This window comes from Amyelois transitella, chromosome 2 (genome assembly GCF_032362555.1).
Source record: "Amyelois transitella isolate CPQ chromosome 2, ilAmyTran1.1, whole genome shotgun sequence".
Classification (NCBI taxonomy): domain Eukaryota; kingdom Metazoa; phylum Arthropoda; class Insecta; order Lepidoptera; family Pyralidae; genus Amyelois; species Amyelois transitella.
Genome location: NC_083505.1, coordinates 7,351,012 through 7,364,228, shown reverse-complemented (window position 1 = coordinate 7,364,228; position 13,217 = coordinate 7,351,012). Strand labels below are relative to the sequence as shown.

The 13,217-nt window shown below is 38.4% G+C and overlaps 2 protein-coding genes across 8 annotated transcripts in view; both read right to left on the bottom strand.

The window, feature by feature from the left end:
- Window positions 1-273: 273 nt before the first annotated feature.
- Window positions 274-3,456, bottom strand: LOC132902268 (cingulin-like). The gene is made up of 5 exons (XM_060946663.1): window positions 3,382-3,456; window positions 2,574-2,780; window positions 1,690-1,862; window positions 1,095-1,261; window positions 274-676 (listed from the first exon to the last, which is right to left on the bottom strand). The coding sequence occupies exons 1-5, from the start codon at window positions 3,454-3,456 to the stop codon at window positions 360-362; spliced, it is 939 nt and encodes a 312-aa protein (XP_060802646.1). The 3' UTR covers window positions 274-359.
- Window positions 3,457-5,115: 1,659 nt separating this feature from the next.
- The window catches only part of LOC106133606 (tensin-1), an 89,295-nt gene continuing 81,193 nt past the window's right edge, over window positions 5,116-13,217 (bottom strand). For all 7 annotated transcript variants that reach the window (XM_013333397.2, XM_060947178.1, XM_060947182.1 and 4 more), the window contains 10 exons: window positions 10,747-11,034; window positions 10,295-10,423; window positions 9,894-10,020; window positions 9,397-9,539; window positions 9,005-9,171; window positions 8,523-8,772; window positions 8,054-8,210; window positions 7,407-7,579; window positions 6,725-6,839; window positions 5,116-6,183 (listed from right to left, as the gene is read on the bottom strand). In XM_013333397.2, the coding sequence (XP_013188851.2) occupies window positions 6,145-6,183; window positions 6,725-6,839; window positions 7,407-7,579; window positions 8,054-8,210; window positions 8,523-8,772; window positions 9,005-9,171; window positions 9,397-9,539; window positions 9,894-10,020; window positions 10,295-10,423; window positions 10,747-11,034 (1,588 nt within the window). In that variant the 3' untranslated portion in view covers window positions 5,116-6,144. The remainder of the gene's footprint in view (window positions 6,184-6,724; window positions 6,840-7,406; window positions 7,580-8,053; window positions 8,211-8,522; window positions 8,773-9,004; window positions 9,172-9,396; window positions 9,540-9,893; window positions 10,021-10,294; window positions 10,424-10,746; window positions 11,035-13,217) is intronic.

The following is a 13,217-nucleotide window of genomic DNA, read 5'->3' as shown; positions in this document are numbered from 1 at the left end:
ATTCTAAACCTCAGCATGTTTTACTGTGTAGGATTTTGGCATTCAGTTGCGTTGCTATTATGAAACCTGTTTGGAATATAAAACATCGACTGGTTCTCCCACATCATTGTTTTCCAATAGAGCCTTGGCAGCGACCAACACAAACTGCACCATAAAACTACTAAGATTCGTACCCAACATCATATGCTTATATTTGAAAACAAATTCTTTTTATACACTTTTAAGAAGTTTGGTTCGATTATAACAGATAGTCATCAACAAATCTTATACTTTTGTGAGATCATCGCACTTAAAAAACCAATTAAAAGATTGAGATAGATAATATTGTAGTTAGATAGAATTTTTGTTAATCAAAAAAGTTAATCAGCAAGAAAAGAATCGATTGGACAGACATTGGTTGTTAACGATGGTTCCACGTGTTTAGCATGTTGTGACGACGTAGGAGTGTTGTCAGCAGCATGTAGGCGGGCTGCTAATGCAGTGCTGTCGGCTACAGCCGCTGCCAAGGCCTGTTCCAGCTGAGCAGCTCCCGCTCTCTCCGCTTCCAAAGCAGCCCGTACTTCGGCCAAAGCCTCCGCGTCGTGGTTATTCGTTTTAAAGAAAAGTGCTTCACTCCCACGGTCAGCTAATTTTATATGCAGTTCGGCCACTAAAGCATTGAGGCGAGTTATTTCAGCTGAAATTAAGATTATTTGTTGTAGAGCGCTAGAAAATATTTCAAATGTAGTTCTACAAATGATAAATTTTTTATTAGCCTATATAACGCATACAATAATAAGATCACGCATTTGTATTTTACTCGTTAAAAATTTATAGCGCTTACGTAAAAGAGCTATCCAAAGTTTATTAGATATAATTCTATAATTAGAAAGACTAAGACCACAATGGGCAATTGAAACTTGGATACACCAACCGACATCCTTTTGACATATCGACCCAGATGCACCTGACGAGGATTGGGGAATTTACGCATGTAAGTACAATTCAAGAGTTTTGCCCATCCCTTGTATCGTACAAGAGTATTTGGGCGACTGCCGCCAATTCCCATGACCCTGTTTAATGTAATAACGTTTAACTTTATTTTATTAGTTTACCGTTAGCGTTTAGTAGTTCACGTGAGGTATGCTGCAGGTCAGCGGTGGCCAGCCTGCGTTCCCGCGCGTGCGCAGCGGCCGCTAGTCTAGCGCGATCGCGCAGCTCCGACCCGGCCGCGGCGCACCGTTCTACTCGCCGGAGCTCGTTTTCTAGTCTATTCACTTCACTAAATAACATAAACACTTTATGGTACCCAAGTTATGTTTAGATAGTTTTACTTAATGCAGTCAATAGCATAACCTTCCCAAATTCGAAAAATCGCCTTATGTTCGACACGTACGGTTCAAGCAGGGTAACTTTAAATGTATGGCTGACTGTATGTTCATGTAGAAGTGTTTGATACTCTTGAACACAATTCTTTTGTGCCTTATTAGGACGAATAAATATTATGAATTCGTGGTAAAAACGAATGATAAAAGATAATTAATTTGTATGTTAAGTATATGATTAGGGGTTAGCTTCTGAGGAACGGCGCCTATTTTTAAGAAAAAGAGTGTCCATCCACCAGTTTCCTTCTCCGTGTACTTATCTGACATAATAATATAACAATGAACGAAAATATGAATACTTTAATAGCTGGATATATTGTCATACCTTCGGGTCTCTTCGGTGGCTACTCGAACTCGTTCTTGCAATTCGGCGTACTGACGCTGCAAGGTCTTCTGGGTTAGTTGAAGTGGCCTCAACTGTTGCAGTTCCTTTTCCGATGACGTAACTTGGCTGGAAAGATCTAGGCAACGTTCTTCTAAAAGTCCTCGTTGGCGTTCCTAGAGATTTATTTATTGCTTGAATATAAGATTGATCTATTGTTTGATCTAAGTTGATGCCGTGTGGCTCCCGGCACCAATACAAAAAAGAATAGGACCACTCCATCTCTTTCCCATGGATGTCGAAAAAGGCGACTAAGGGATAGGCGATGGGCTAGCAACCAGTCACTAGTTGAATCTCAATTCTATCGTTAAGCCAAATAGCTGAACGTGGCCATTCAGTCTTTTCAAGACTGTTGGCTCTGTCTACCCTGCAAGGGATATAGACGTGACCATATCTAAGTTGGTACAGAAATAAAGAAATTATTTATTTATTTATTTAAGATTAGGTTAAAATTTAGTGCAACAATAAAACATAACATCGTAATATTTTTCTATACTTACTTACCATCTTATATCAAGATTCCAAAGCAAAATTAATCATTATAGTTCAAAACAGAAAAAAAATAATGTAGCAGTAATTTTTCTCAAGTATGTAAGTTATCCTATATGTGATATGAAGTTATGATGCTGATAAAGAATAGTGAGTTTGAGAACAAAGTTGGTTAATATTTGATAATGATTATGTTTATCCTATTTCTGCATTTCTAATTTAAGTGACTATACCTTCCAACACAAGTATCATTTGATTACTTACTGGGAAGACCTTGCATAATTATTGTAACCAAGATTACTGCAATAAAGAATATTTTATTTATTATTATTACTTACAGTTATTTCTAGCTGCATCTTTAGACTCGTGATTTCTTCCCGTGCTTTAGCCAGGCTTGCTGCTGCTTGCGTCGCGCCCGCCGCAGCAGCCGCCGCTGCGCTTCTCGCTTCGGCGGCGGCTCGCTCTGCTGAGCTACGAGCCACTTCTGCGGATTCCGCCCGCGTGGCTTCTGAACGCAATTCATCACGAAGGCGTTTCTCGGACTCCTAACATAAACTTTGTTTGAAACTTATAGTTACGTTACGCATACATACTACGACCGAGTCCCGAGTTCGATCCCCGACCGAATCTATTAATAAAACTTTATTTTTCAGAATGACACGAATCTTCTAAGTTTTAATCCCGGTTACCCTCTTACCTTTCTGGTAAGGAGCCCAGGTTTCACCAGCCCAGCCTAGGTAATCACGATTTAGATCCTGGAATATTGAGCTCAGTCGGGTTTTTCATAAAGCGACTTCTCTTCGACTTGGCAACCATACCTATTGGATCTTATGATTCCATATTCTTCTTCTTTCTCTTGGCTATAGTCCCGGTTACATCCTCACCCAACAGGAGAGGAGCCAAGAACTTCATAAACTTTGAAAATATAGTCATTGGTGTATGTTTAATGGCCGCGGTAGGATTTAAACCTGTAGGTTACCTATACTTAGTTATCACGCTTTTTTAGCCCCACTAACATTACCTCACCGCGGCTCGTCGCTCCTGCAAAGCAGTCTGTGACATTATTTATTAGAATTGTAGGTTTTATACCTACGACTCTAATAAATAATGTAACAGATACCTATTGTAATTTTTCTTTGTGCTTACCGAACTAGATCTGAATTCTCCGATGATTTGTAAAAACTGTTGCTCAAAATTATCAAATTCAGAGCTAATTCCCATACTTCTTTTTATCGTTTCGTATAACTCCTCAAGTGCAACAATTTAATTTAACAACAATTTAATGAAATGGAAATATTACAAGAAAAGAGCGGGGAAAAAACAAAAAAAACCAAACTTTTTTTTTATCAGAAGCAGCCAGTAGGCAGATGACATCTATTCGAATTTCAAATTGTTTTTTTTTTCTTGAATCATAAGTAGGTAGGTGTATAACAGTAAAACAAAGGTACAATATAAACTAAGGGTGGCTATTAAGGTTAACTATTTTTATAATATAACTAACCCAGCTTATACATACATTTAAGCTTTAATAATTTCTGAAGAAATGTTATTTTCTCAATTCTAAGAATAAGACCTCCTCACACAAAGGCAATTTAAGCTGCAAAATAAACTAATCGGCGCAAAAATAATTTTCATTCGCGTCGATTTTTATAACTTGAATTATGTCAATTTTTATTGTGAGCAACAGGACAGGCAGCTTACGAGGGGAATATTAAAGAAGGGGGCGATGTTTTCCACCGGGTTGAAGGCAATATATAAGGCCGAGCTATTATTTCAACTTTTCATTCTGCTCCCCATTGTTCGTTGGTAAGTTTGTTATTTGTTAATTCTAGCGGAATTAATATTTTTATAAATATTTTTATTCTCTTACTTGTGCATTTTGCCTTAAATTTACTTTACAATAAATTTACTTTAAGTTCCTGAATATTTTAGCTTCCCAGTAACGAAATGTGCCAGAAAATCATAATGATTTGCGTGTTGAAAAGTTGCTTTTGGATATCCGGTCTATTTAAAATGACCCGAGTTACGATATTTTGCACACATGTATAGTTCAGCAATCGGTTCTTATCGTCAAACTGAAAACTTACTTAAATCATCATACTTGTAACATGTATTTATTTCATACATAAGAACTCTATGATTTAAATAAATTAAACGTAGTAATAACTATATGTTTTGCTTTAACGTTTTCTCATGGGTTCGCTGTTAATTTTATCCATTTTTTTCAGCAGGTAGCTGCCACCACAGCTCCACAAGATGCGGATCATTACGATAGTTTCGGTGGCATTAACCCTTGCTACAGTGCTATTGCTGCACTGCTGTGCTGGGGTTGGTCTACGGGACCTCGCCTTGCCTGACGATGAAGAAGACTATCGTCCCCGGCCTCTCTATAGAGACTATGGGCTTATCCGTAGTCGCGTCGCTCGGGCAGACGATTCTTTCGACGACTATGGCCACTTGAGATTTGGCCGTTCCGATGAATGACCTCACCACAAACGACGTGTAAATCTCAAGCCCCGTAAACCACGTCACAATTAAAATCCGCTCTGATATTTACTGAGAGTGAAGTATTCAATGGCTGGTGGGATACTTCACTTAAGAAGTGATTAATGTTAATTTTAGTATTAAATGTAAATATTGTTCGCTATCATGCATGGCAGTTTTATTTTTATCTGTACTGATCTTTAGAAACTTAACAACTAAGACATATTTCCTTATACTAAATCAATATAAAGGTACTTAGAAGTACAGAATTTTTCTATATAATTTGGTGGAAGTTGCGAGTCCGTTCTTAGGCAAATTTCTAGGAGGACTGATGAAAGTTTGTAGGAAGCGGTGTGGATTTGGAAATGGTGCCTACTAAGAATAAAAAGCGTTGAATATTTTATGAATGTAATTTATTCAATAAATACATTTTAAAACAGTTATTACAATAAACATGTTACTTTTTAAAATAATTAGGTATAATAATGAACTGGATTTTGTAAACAATAAAATATATTCGTATTTAGATCACGTTTAAGGCATATTTATGGCTTCCATTTGACCCGCAAACCTCGCTACACCAACACTTAGACACCCATTTAACATTTATTTCATACATTTCTATAGTTATACCCAGGCAATGTATTTGAATTATTACAACAGAAATAAAGTACATTATACTACTTTTTAAATATAAGCAACTTTGCATCATGTTAATTTATAGAAATGCGAGTTAGAATCACCTTTAAGATAAATTGCATATTTTGAACATTTTTTATTCTATACTTGTGATTTGCAGTGTATGCTAAAAATACTTGTACCTAAAGATGTTTAATTAATATAAAACTAATTTTGGTATTTTATGTCAGTTGGAATTAGTGCCTATCTATTTCATTCGTTGTACGGTAGATAAAGCAATGGCTCTAATTACTACTTATCTTTAAAGCCTAGACTTCACTGAAATGCTGAAACTGGAGATTGGTATTTATATCTTATTGGTGTCACTTACTATAAAATTAGGCACGCTTGATTTCACTACGCTATATTAAATTAATATGAGACTAGTTAGTTCTTTCCTTACTCTACATATTAATGTATAATTATATTATTTTATATAACGTAACGTAACACAGTATAACACCTAATTGTACTTGGTGAAGATGAAGACTTAGAACTCTTTGAAAAATAAAATATTATTGTTCGAGTTGACCAAGTTCAATTCGAAATAAATATACAGAATAATTTTCAGCTTATTTGTAATTTATGTAACCTCCAAATGAACCAATTAAATTATAAAGTTACGTGTTAAACACATTTTTCATGTAAGTATCCTTACTACTCTTCTAGTATTTTTAAATCAAACATATTTTCCCACTTTTTCACCTTGTATTAATGTACTGTTTTACATATTTTGTAGCCATTTGATTATATTATGTCCTTTTTCTGTGTGCTACCAAGAAGAGCCTGTAAAGAGATAACAAACAATTAATAAAGGTATTTACGCACACGGCATGTGAGGAGATTATGAATTATTAAGACCAGTATTTTCGTAATTATTAAACAAACGTCATCAAATCTGTAGTTTGGTAAAGATATCACCAAAGATAAGATTTGACATGAAATAAATTAAACCTTGGGCCTAGGAAAATCGATGCTTTGCAATATTATATAAACTATCGATAGTCTTAATCTTTATCACAGTTTGATACTATTGTTCTTTATCAAAAACCCGCCCTGGCTTCGCCCATGTTACATAATAGCCTTTAATACCCACAGATAAAGTAAGTACCTTTTAAAAGTAAATGATCGTTTAGTTTTTCGGAAGATACAAATTTTACCTCTTTATAATATAAGTAGGTATAGATAACCAAAACAAGTTATCGTTAGTATCGATACTATAATTTTTTCTCAAACTATCGACTCAAACAAATCGCTATCGACAGTTGCCTATCGAGCGTCACCACTAGTTCAAGCAAGGAGCGGCTTAAGGTGAACAAAAAGTGACCTTGTTGACGAAGTTGACGATGGCGGTGGCGGGCTGCTCGGGCTCCAGCTCCGCGAACACGTGGCACTGGTTGTCCGCGCCCGCCGACACGCGCGCCACGAACGCGAAGATGTTCCTGGGAATACAACCATGTTAGTCTAATTAGTTTATTTGGCAGCCGTGCCGTGTGGTTTCCCCGTTAATTTAGAATGGAACCATTCCATTTTTCCCATGGATGTCGTAAGAGACGACCAATGGGCTAATGAACTTGGCATTCCTCTTGTAGGCGACGGGCTAGCAACTTGTCATTATTTGAATCTTATTCCATCATATAGCCATATAAAGCTGAACGTGAAGACTCTTGTTCTGTCTACCCTGCAATACAAATAGACGTGACTATATGTATGTATAAGAGATATATCTTATTATCAAATATATCTTAGGAAAATTTATAGTCAAACTGTCTGCCATTTTTTGATCCTGCAACCCATACGAAAAGATCGGCATTTACGAGAAAAATTGCATTAATATCCTCAATTAATGTCACGACATAAGTAGTATTCATTGTTATTTTAAAACAAAACACCAGGTATTCTGACGACCAAGGTTGGTCATTTGAGGCATAAATCTAGAGTGAGCCACATGCCCAACAATTAATTTTTTGCTTAGGTATACATATACATTAAAGATGATGATCACTCACTTCTCCGTGAGCTTCCCGTTGTCGTTGTAAGTGTACCGGCGGCCATCAGGATCTAGCCCCGCGTAGGAGACGCCGGCGGCGGGGTAGTGTCTCCTGAAGAAGAGCTTTCGCGCCGCGTCCGTTAGCGTGATACCTCCGCCGAACACTTTGAAGTTCACCACGTATGCTGGGCCCTGGGAAGGGAGTTATTATTTATAGGTAAGTTATACGTGCAGGGTTATTAGTTTTTCATTAGGCAAATAAACGTAGCCAGTGTATGGAGGGTATGGAGCGACACAAGCAGGAACTTCGTGTCACGAAGATTTGTACGCTACATGTGTGGGGCATTCATATCAGATAAAATGCAAGAGACCCTACGATGGTATGAAAACGTCGTTATATAGGGAGAAAATGTCCGGTCAGGTTATGTCGCCTTCGTCGGGCGCAGGCAGAAAATTGCAGGCCATTTAAATCCTAGCATGATGTCCCTAAAGAAGATATGCGAGCGTCAACGATAACAAAGACCGATTCTAGTGAGAGAGAAATAGCTCTTCGCTAGCGTATTTTGCACCCAAAGGTCGGCTTTGTGACATTCTCTCTTTCACTTGTCCAGTCTTCGGCACCCTCAGTTTATTTGCTTCCAGGGTGTGTCTTCTCCAATTCGATACCTTGTTGAGCAACAAGTTGTTGACGGCCCGCTTGACGGCCGCGGGGCCGGTGAGCGCCTCCGTGTTGTCGGAGCCCAGCAGCAGCACCTGGCACGCCGCGCCCGTCGCCAGCAGCGCTCGCGCCGCCGCGTTCGCCACGCCTCCCGTCCATGGGTCTCTGCATAAAAGAAAACAGGGGTTTAATTCATAAGTACGTAGATACTTCTACTTGGGGGCATATTGTCCATCTAAGTCCATCGTAAGCGGTAACAGTTTCCTATAATGACAACAATGACTTTGGAAGAGGCAATGGTATTTACAGCGAACAGGACAAACCATTTATAGCTCTTGCTTTTCTGATCAGATCCAGTACATGAGTACGATATGAGGCATGTATATGCACATATCGCGTCTTTTTGTCTGTCGGGTCGACGGAGCTAACGGTGGCAAGACTCGAAAGCTACCTGATTTCGTAAATGAACAGTCTCACCTCTCAGGTAATCTCAATGGCACGGGCAGAGCTAAAGGCGTGACTGTATGTTGGTAGACCAAAGCCGAGAGTGACGTGAAGACGGGCTCGTCGGGACAGCCACGTAGACGCACTCCTCGTGCCGTGGGCTCCACCAGGAAGTGTCGCACCCCGCCGCCCGCACGCACTGCGAGGCCGAAAGCGCCAGGGAACGAGTTCGAGTCCCGCACGATGAATGAACCTTCTTCTAGAGGCTGCAATGCTGCTACGGCTGTGGGGGAAAAGTCATTCTTTTATAAGTCTCTCATTCGAATTCAAATTTGTAGTTCAATAGTAGCACGTGCGCATCGCCAATCGAAACCAGCAGGAAACGAGTTCGCGATAGAGAGCTCGAGAGAGCCAGATGTGCTGTGCCTATAAGCATGATGCTATAAATTATATCTTAAAGTAACAGTTGCAAAAAGACCACTTATAAAAAAAAGAACCTTGCGACTTTCACTCACCATCGTCCCTTGTGATGTTAGGCTTGTACCAGAAATGGCTGGTATCTTTAGCGAACCTCACGCGCTCTGGCGCGACGTGGTGAGGTTCGGCGTTAGTGCTGAAGCTGGAGCGACGCGACCCGTTATACGTGCGGTATTCCGATTCCGGACTGCTTTCGCGCTCTTTTCTATTGACAAGTAGATAGTAGCAAAAATATAATTTAGCTGAAGATAATATTGTGAGATTTTTCGCATTTACAGTGCAAGACAAAGAACCGCTTGAGCGAGTGCGTTCTAGGGTCTTGAAGTGGGTAAATCTTACCTAGAACAGTATCTGCCAAAGCTGTTTTAACATAAACTGCGATCGTATGATAGAACTACGAGTACTTAGTAACTATAAGTAGCAATAATACCTAGTGACAGGCGGCGAGCGAGGCGGGCGCGCGCTGAGGCTGGGCGTGGGCGTGGGCGGGTAGGGCGTGCGCGGGTGCGTGGGGAACAGCGGCGTGCCCGCGCGCGACGACTGCCGCGACCAGCTCTCTGCTCGCTCGCGGGTCTGCAACCACAATACTCGAATAGGGTGTACCGTATACGTGTAGTAGGTTGTTACCTACTACTGTACTAAGTCCCAACAGATTTCCGCAGGCGAACTTGAATAATAAATCACACAACCGATTTATGCGCTTAAAGATAATGCTTAAAAAAGTGCTACCAAAAGCTTTAGTTTTATATTACATATTATAGTATAAGTATAAAAGAAAAAAATTACAACTAGGAACACGCAAAAACAAAAGAGAGAAAGAAGAGGAAAAGAAATCTTGGGCGCAAATAAAAGAGATAAACACATAGGTAACTAAATCGATGAATATCTTTGCAATGACATATCTATGTACGATTGGAATAAACTTACAATAGATTCGTTGTTGAGTGGTTCGGCTAGAGACAGCAATCCCGGAACAGGTGTGCTGTTAGGCGTACTACTTGTACTCCATTCTCTCAAAGTCATCTTCTCGTACATGAACTTTTTTGATGAACTCCTGCGGAGGAACAGGAACTTATTTATAACTTCGACAACATGCAACTGTGATTCGCAAATCGTCGACCAATATAAAAAAAATATGCGTCACTGACTGATAAAAACTATTGGGCGCAGGAAGTTGCAATTTCACATTTTTATTTCTTGGTAAGTTTTGAAGAGTAATATTAAAAGGCGATATTCGGAAATTCCCATGGCACCGGGCATAAAGGACAGTCGTTCTGCGTGGTCAATCCTGTGGCCATAAGGTATATGGTACCGATATTAAAGTTTACCTGTCTGGTGCTTGCGGACTAAGACTATCATTCCGTAGCGCAGTGCGCGTCGTGTTGACGTGGAGAGGTACGCTGAAGTCTTCATCATCGTCGGCGAAAGCTGTCGTATCGCTAGTATAACCGTCAACCCTGAAATTACAATGATATGTTGATGAATATAAAACTTATATTTTTTAGAGATTCTGACGATGGACCCAACCAATTTATTAAAAACTAAGATTATTACTTTAAAATATTAAATTAGAATATTAATGATAAGTACCTAGTAAGTAAAATCAGCAATAATTTGTTATCCTATGTCCTGATGATGTTGGGTAAAACTAGTTTCCCGAGATACAGGTAATCCTAGTTCGGGAACTAGGGCTAAACAAAACATGTGTGTAACAATGAACTTGCGAATAAAGATTTAAGATAAGATATTATTATAAAAAAATCGTGTCAAATTTGCTAACCGATGGCTCGCCGATCTTCTCACATGACGGGAAGGCGCATCCCACTCGAGCGGCAGTCGAGCGACTCTTTCCCGCGCTTCTTTCCTCTCCCGCAACTTCTGTTGCTGCCTCTGCAGCCACGTCAATCCTGAGTTTCCATCTACCCCACTCTCAGATCTGCGAGGTTCCTTCAGCCGGGTTGATTCCTGCCAACCTAATGTGCTGGCTGATCGCCAATTCGTGTTTTCAGGCGTTTTCCGTATACTACTTGGCGGCCGATCTATCCATTCCGCATCACCGTTTAACCATCTGAAGATAATAATATTTTATTATTATTACTTATGTATAACAACCAAATAAATACAGTACTACTTATTACCAAAAAAAACATACTTCAAAGAATAGAGCATTATCAGAGGTGTGTGCGTAGGTCTTGAAGGTTTATATTTGTACAAAAATGGCAAAACAAACTGAGGCACAACAAATAGTAGGTAGGTAATAATTTGCATATTAATCGTGTTCCGTAAAGGTGGTTTAATAGAGTGGAATATATGGTTTTCGTTATCTAGAGACATAATTTATACCTATGCACAATTGATACTACACAAACATTAGGTAAAGTTAGTTAGGGAAACAAACTGATGTTAACTAGATACTTAGGTAGTAGCATAATTACCTATGTTATAAAAAAGAATACGAGTAATATAGATAGTAATTCTGTAGCATTGAACAGATGCACATACGCCAACAGCAAGTTTTTTGTTCTTATCACCAAATACTGCGACTGTTTAGGCCAGGGTCTAAATTAAATATTGGTACCTAAAATGATGTCATATGCGATCGGCATAGAAAGCATAGTAAAGGCAAGTAATACATGTTTGGCGACTGGCGTCGTAGTGGCCGGTCGCCGTTTAAGGTATTGGTTATCTCGAAATAGCGGCATGTTTGGGCCACGGCGCGACGCAATCACTCGCCATCGCTCCAAATCAATTCCAGAATTGCGAGTTGACGGAACCAATCTCATGAGCGACCCGCACGTACATGGCAGTGCGACTACTTGTAAGATTAGAGGTACCTAAGTTTGTTGAGGAACTTATTGAATGACTGTTATTCAACTTCCTACTTGTATAATTTGACAATAAAAGATTTCGATTGAATCTCTACACTTTTAGTCCATTTAATAAGGAATTGTCAAAAGATAGATGCAATAAATAAATCTGACAAAACTAGATTATAAACATTTATGTATTCAGAAGATGTTCGAATAAAATTGGTATTAGTAAAAATGCGCCATATGCGCGCGCGATGCGCATTGTCGCGGAACGTGCTTGGTATTTGATTTAATTTCAACTCAACCCACGCCTACAGTTTGGCTTAATTATAATCGTTTACATTTCCGTTCTTTAGATTGGAATAGTGTATTGTGTCGACTATGATATTGATGCGATAAAAGAATCCACTGTATCTAGATAGCACAATTAATTTTGTACCTTTTCTTCGTAATACTCACTTGAATATTCAATTAATAATTTTCAGTATTAGGAAACTTCTTACACTAGAATTTGTAACGGTTCAATAACAATCAAATATTCTTTTAATAGGTATTTTATTTATTGAATGATTCATTCAGATAATATTATAACAGATGCAAGTAGCTGTGTACCTACTTACAGAAAGGAATAAATTATGATCACCTAGACCTAGTTCTTCACGAGTATTTAAGTCCGCATGTTATTGTTCAATATTGTAAAAAACAGAGTTACAAAGCGTATTTCATAAAGAACTGGTACGTGTATAATCATCACAGGTACTTCATAGTCATACGTACCTACAAACGTAATGCCACTTGGACATGATTGACAAGAGATTAGCAGAATTATCAGCCCATTTATCTTCATGTCGATCAAAATCGACGTATAACATTTAAGGAGCAGTATTACAACTGTAAATGTAAGTTATGTAACTGATTTACAAGTTGCAGAACATTAAAAAAGTAAGGATACTATAAGCTATTTTGACAAACATATTATAATATATGAGTGTATAAGAACTCAAATGAAATTATTTGATCTCTTTTTCTTATACTTCCCAGTATAAGAGAGTTAAAAGTACCTATAAGAGACGTCATGGTTGAGTATTAATTCTCCTTAAGTTCAATTGGCACTGCACGTGACCTGACAACATGTGGCTTTGTTTACCTTGTGCAAGTGTGTTAATACATACACATACTCTTGAACATAGAAGATAACGTGTTCAGAATGTTTTAATGATAATACGGACATATTGATAAAACGAGAACATTATACCAGTGTAAAGGATTTAACATTTTACTGTGACACCCAACATAAATACTATCTAGCGAAAAGCAATTTTATAAACATATATTATTATTATTATCTCTTTGTAAATGAAACCTTAAATTTAAAAAAGTACTTTTTGTTTAGAATGTTGCCCGAAATCACTTCTTTAGCTTTAATAAATTTATTGATAAC

Bases quoted from the DNA above. Each gene is read 5' to 3' on its own strand.
- LOC132902268 (XM_060946663.1), bottom strand. From the start codon at position 3,456: ATGGGAATTAGCTCTGAATTTGATAATTTTGAGCAACAGTTTTTACAA. The intron at 1,863-2,573 runs GTAAGTAATAAT...ATAAATCTCTAG, and splicing joins AGATGCAGCTAGAAATAACT to GAACGCCAACGAGGACTTTT. The intron at 677-1,094 runs GTAAACTAATAA...TCTTAATTTCAG, and splicing joins TGAACTACTAAACGCTAACG to CTGAAATAACTCGCCTCAAT.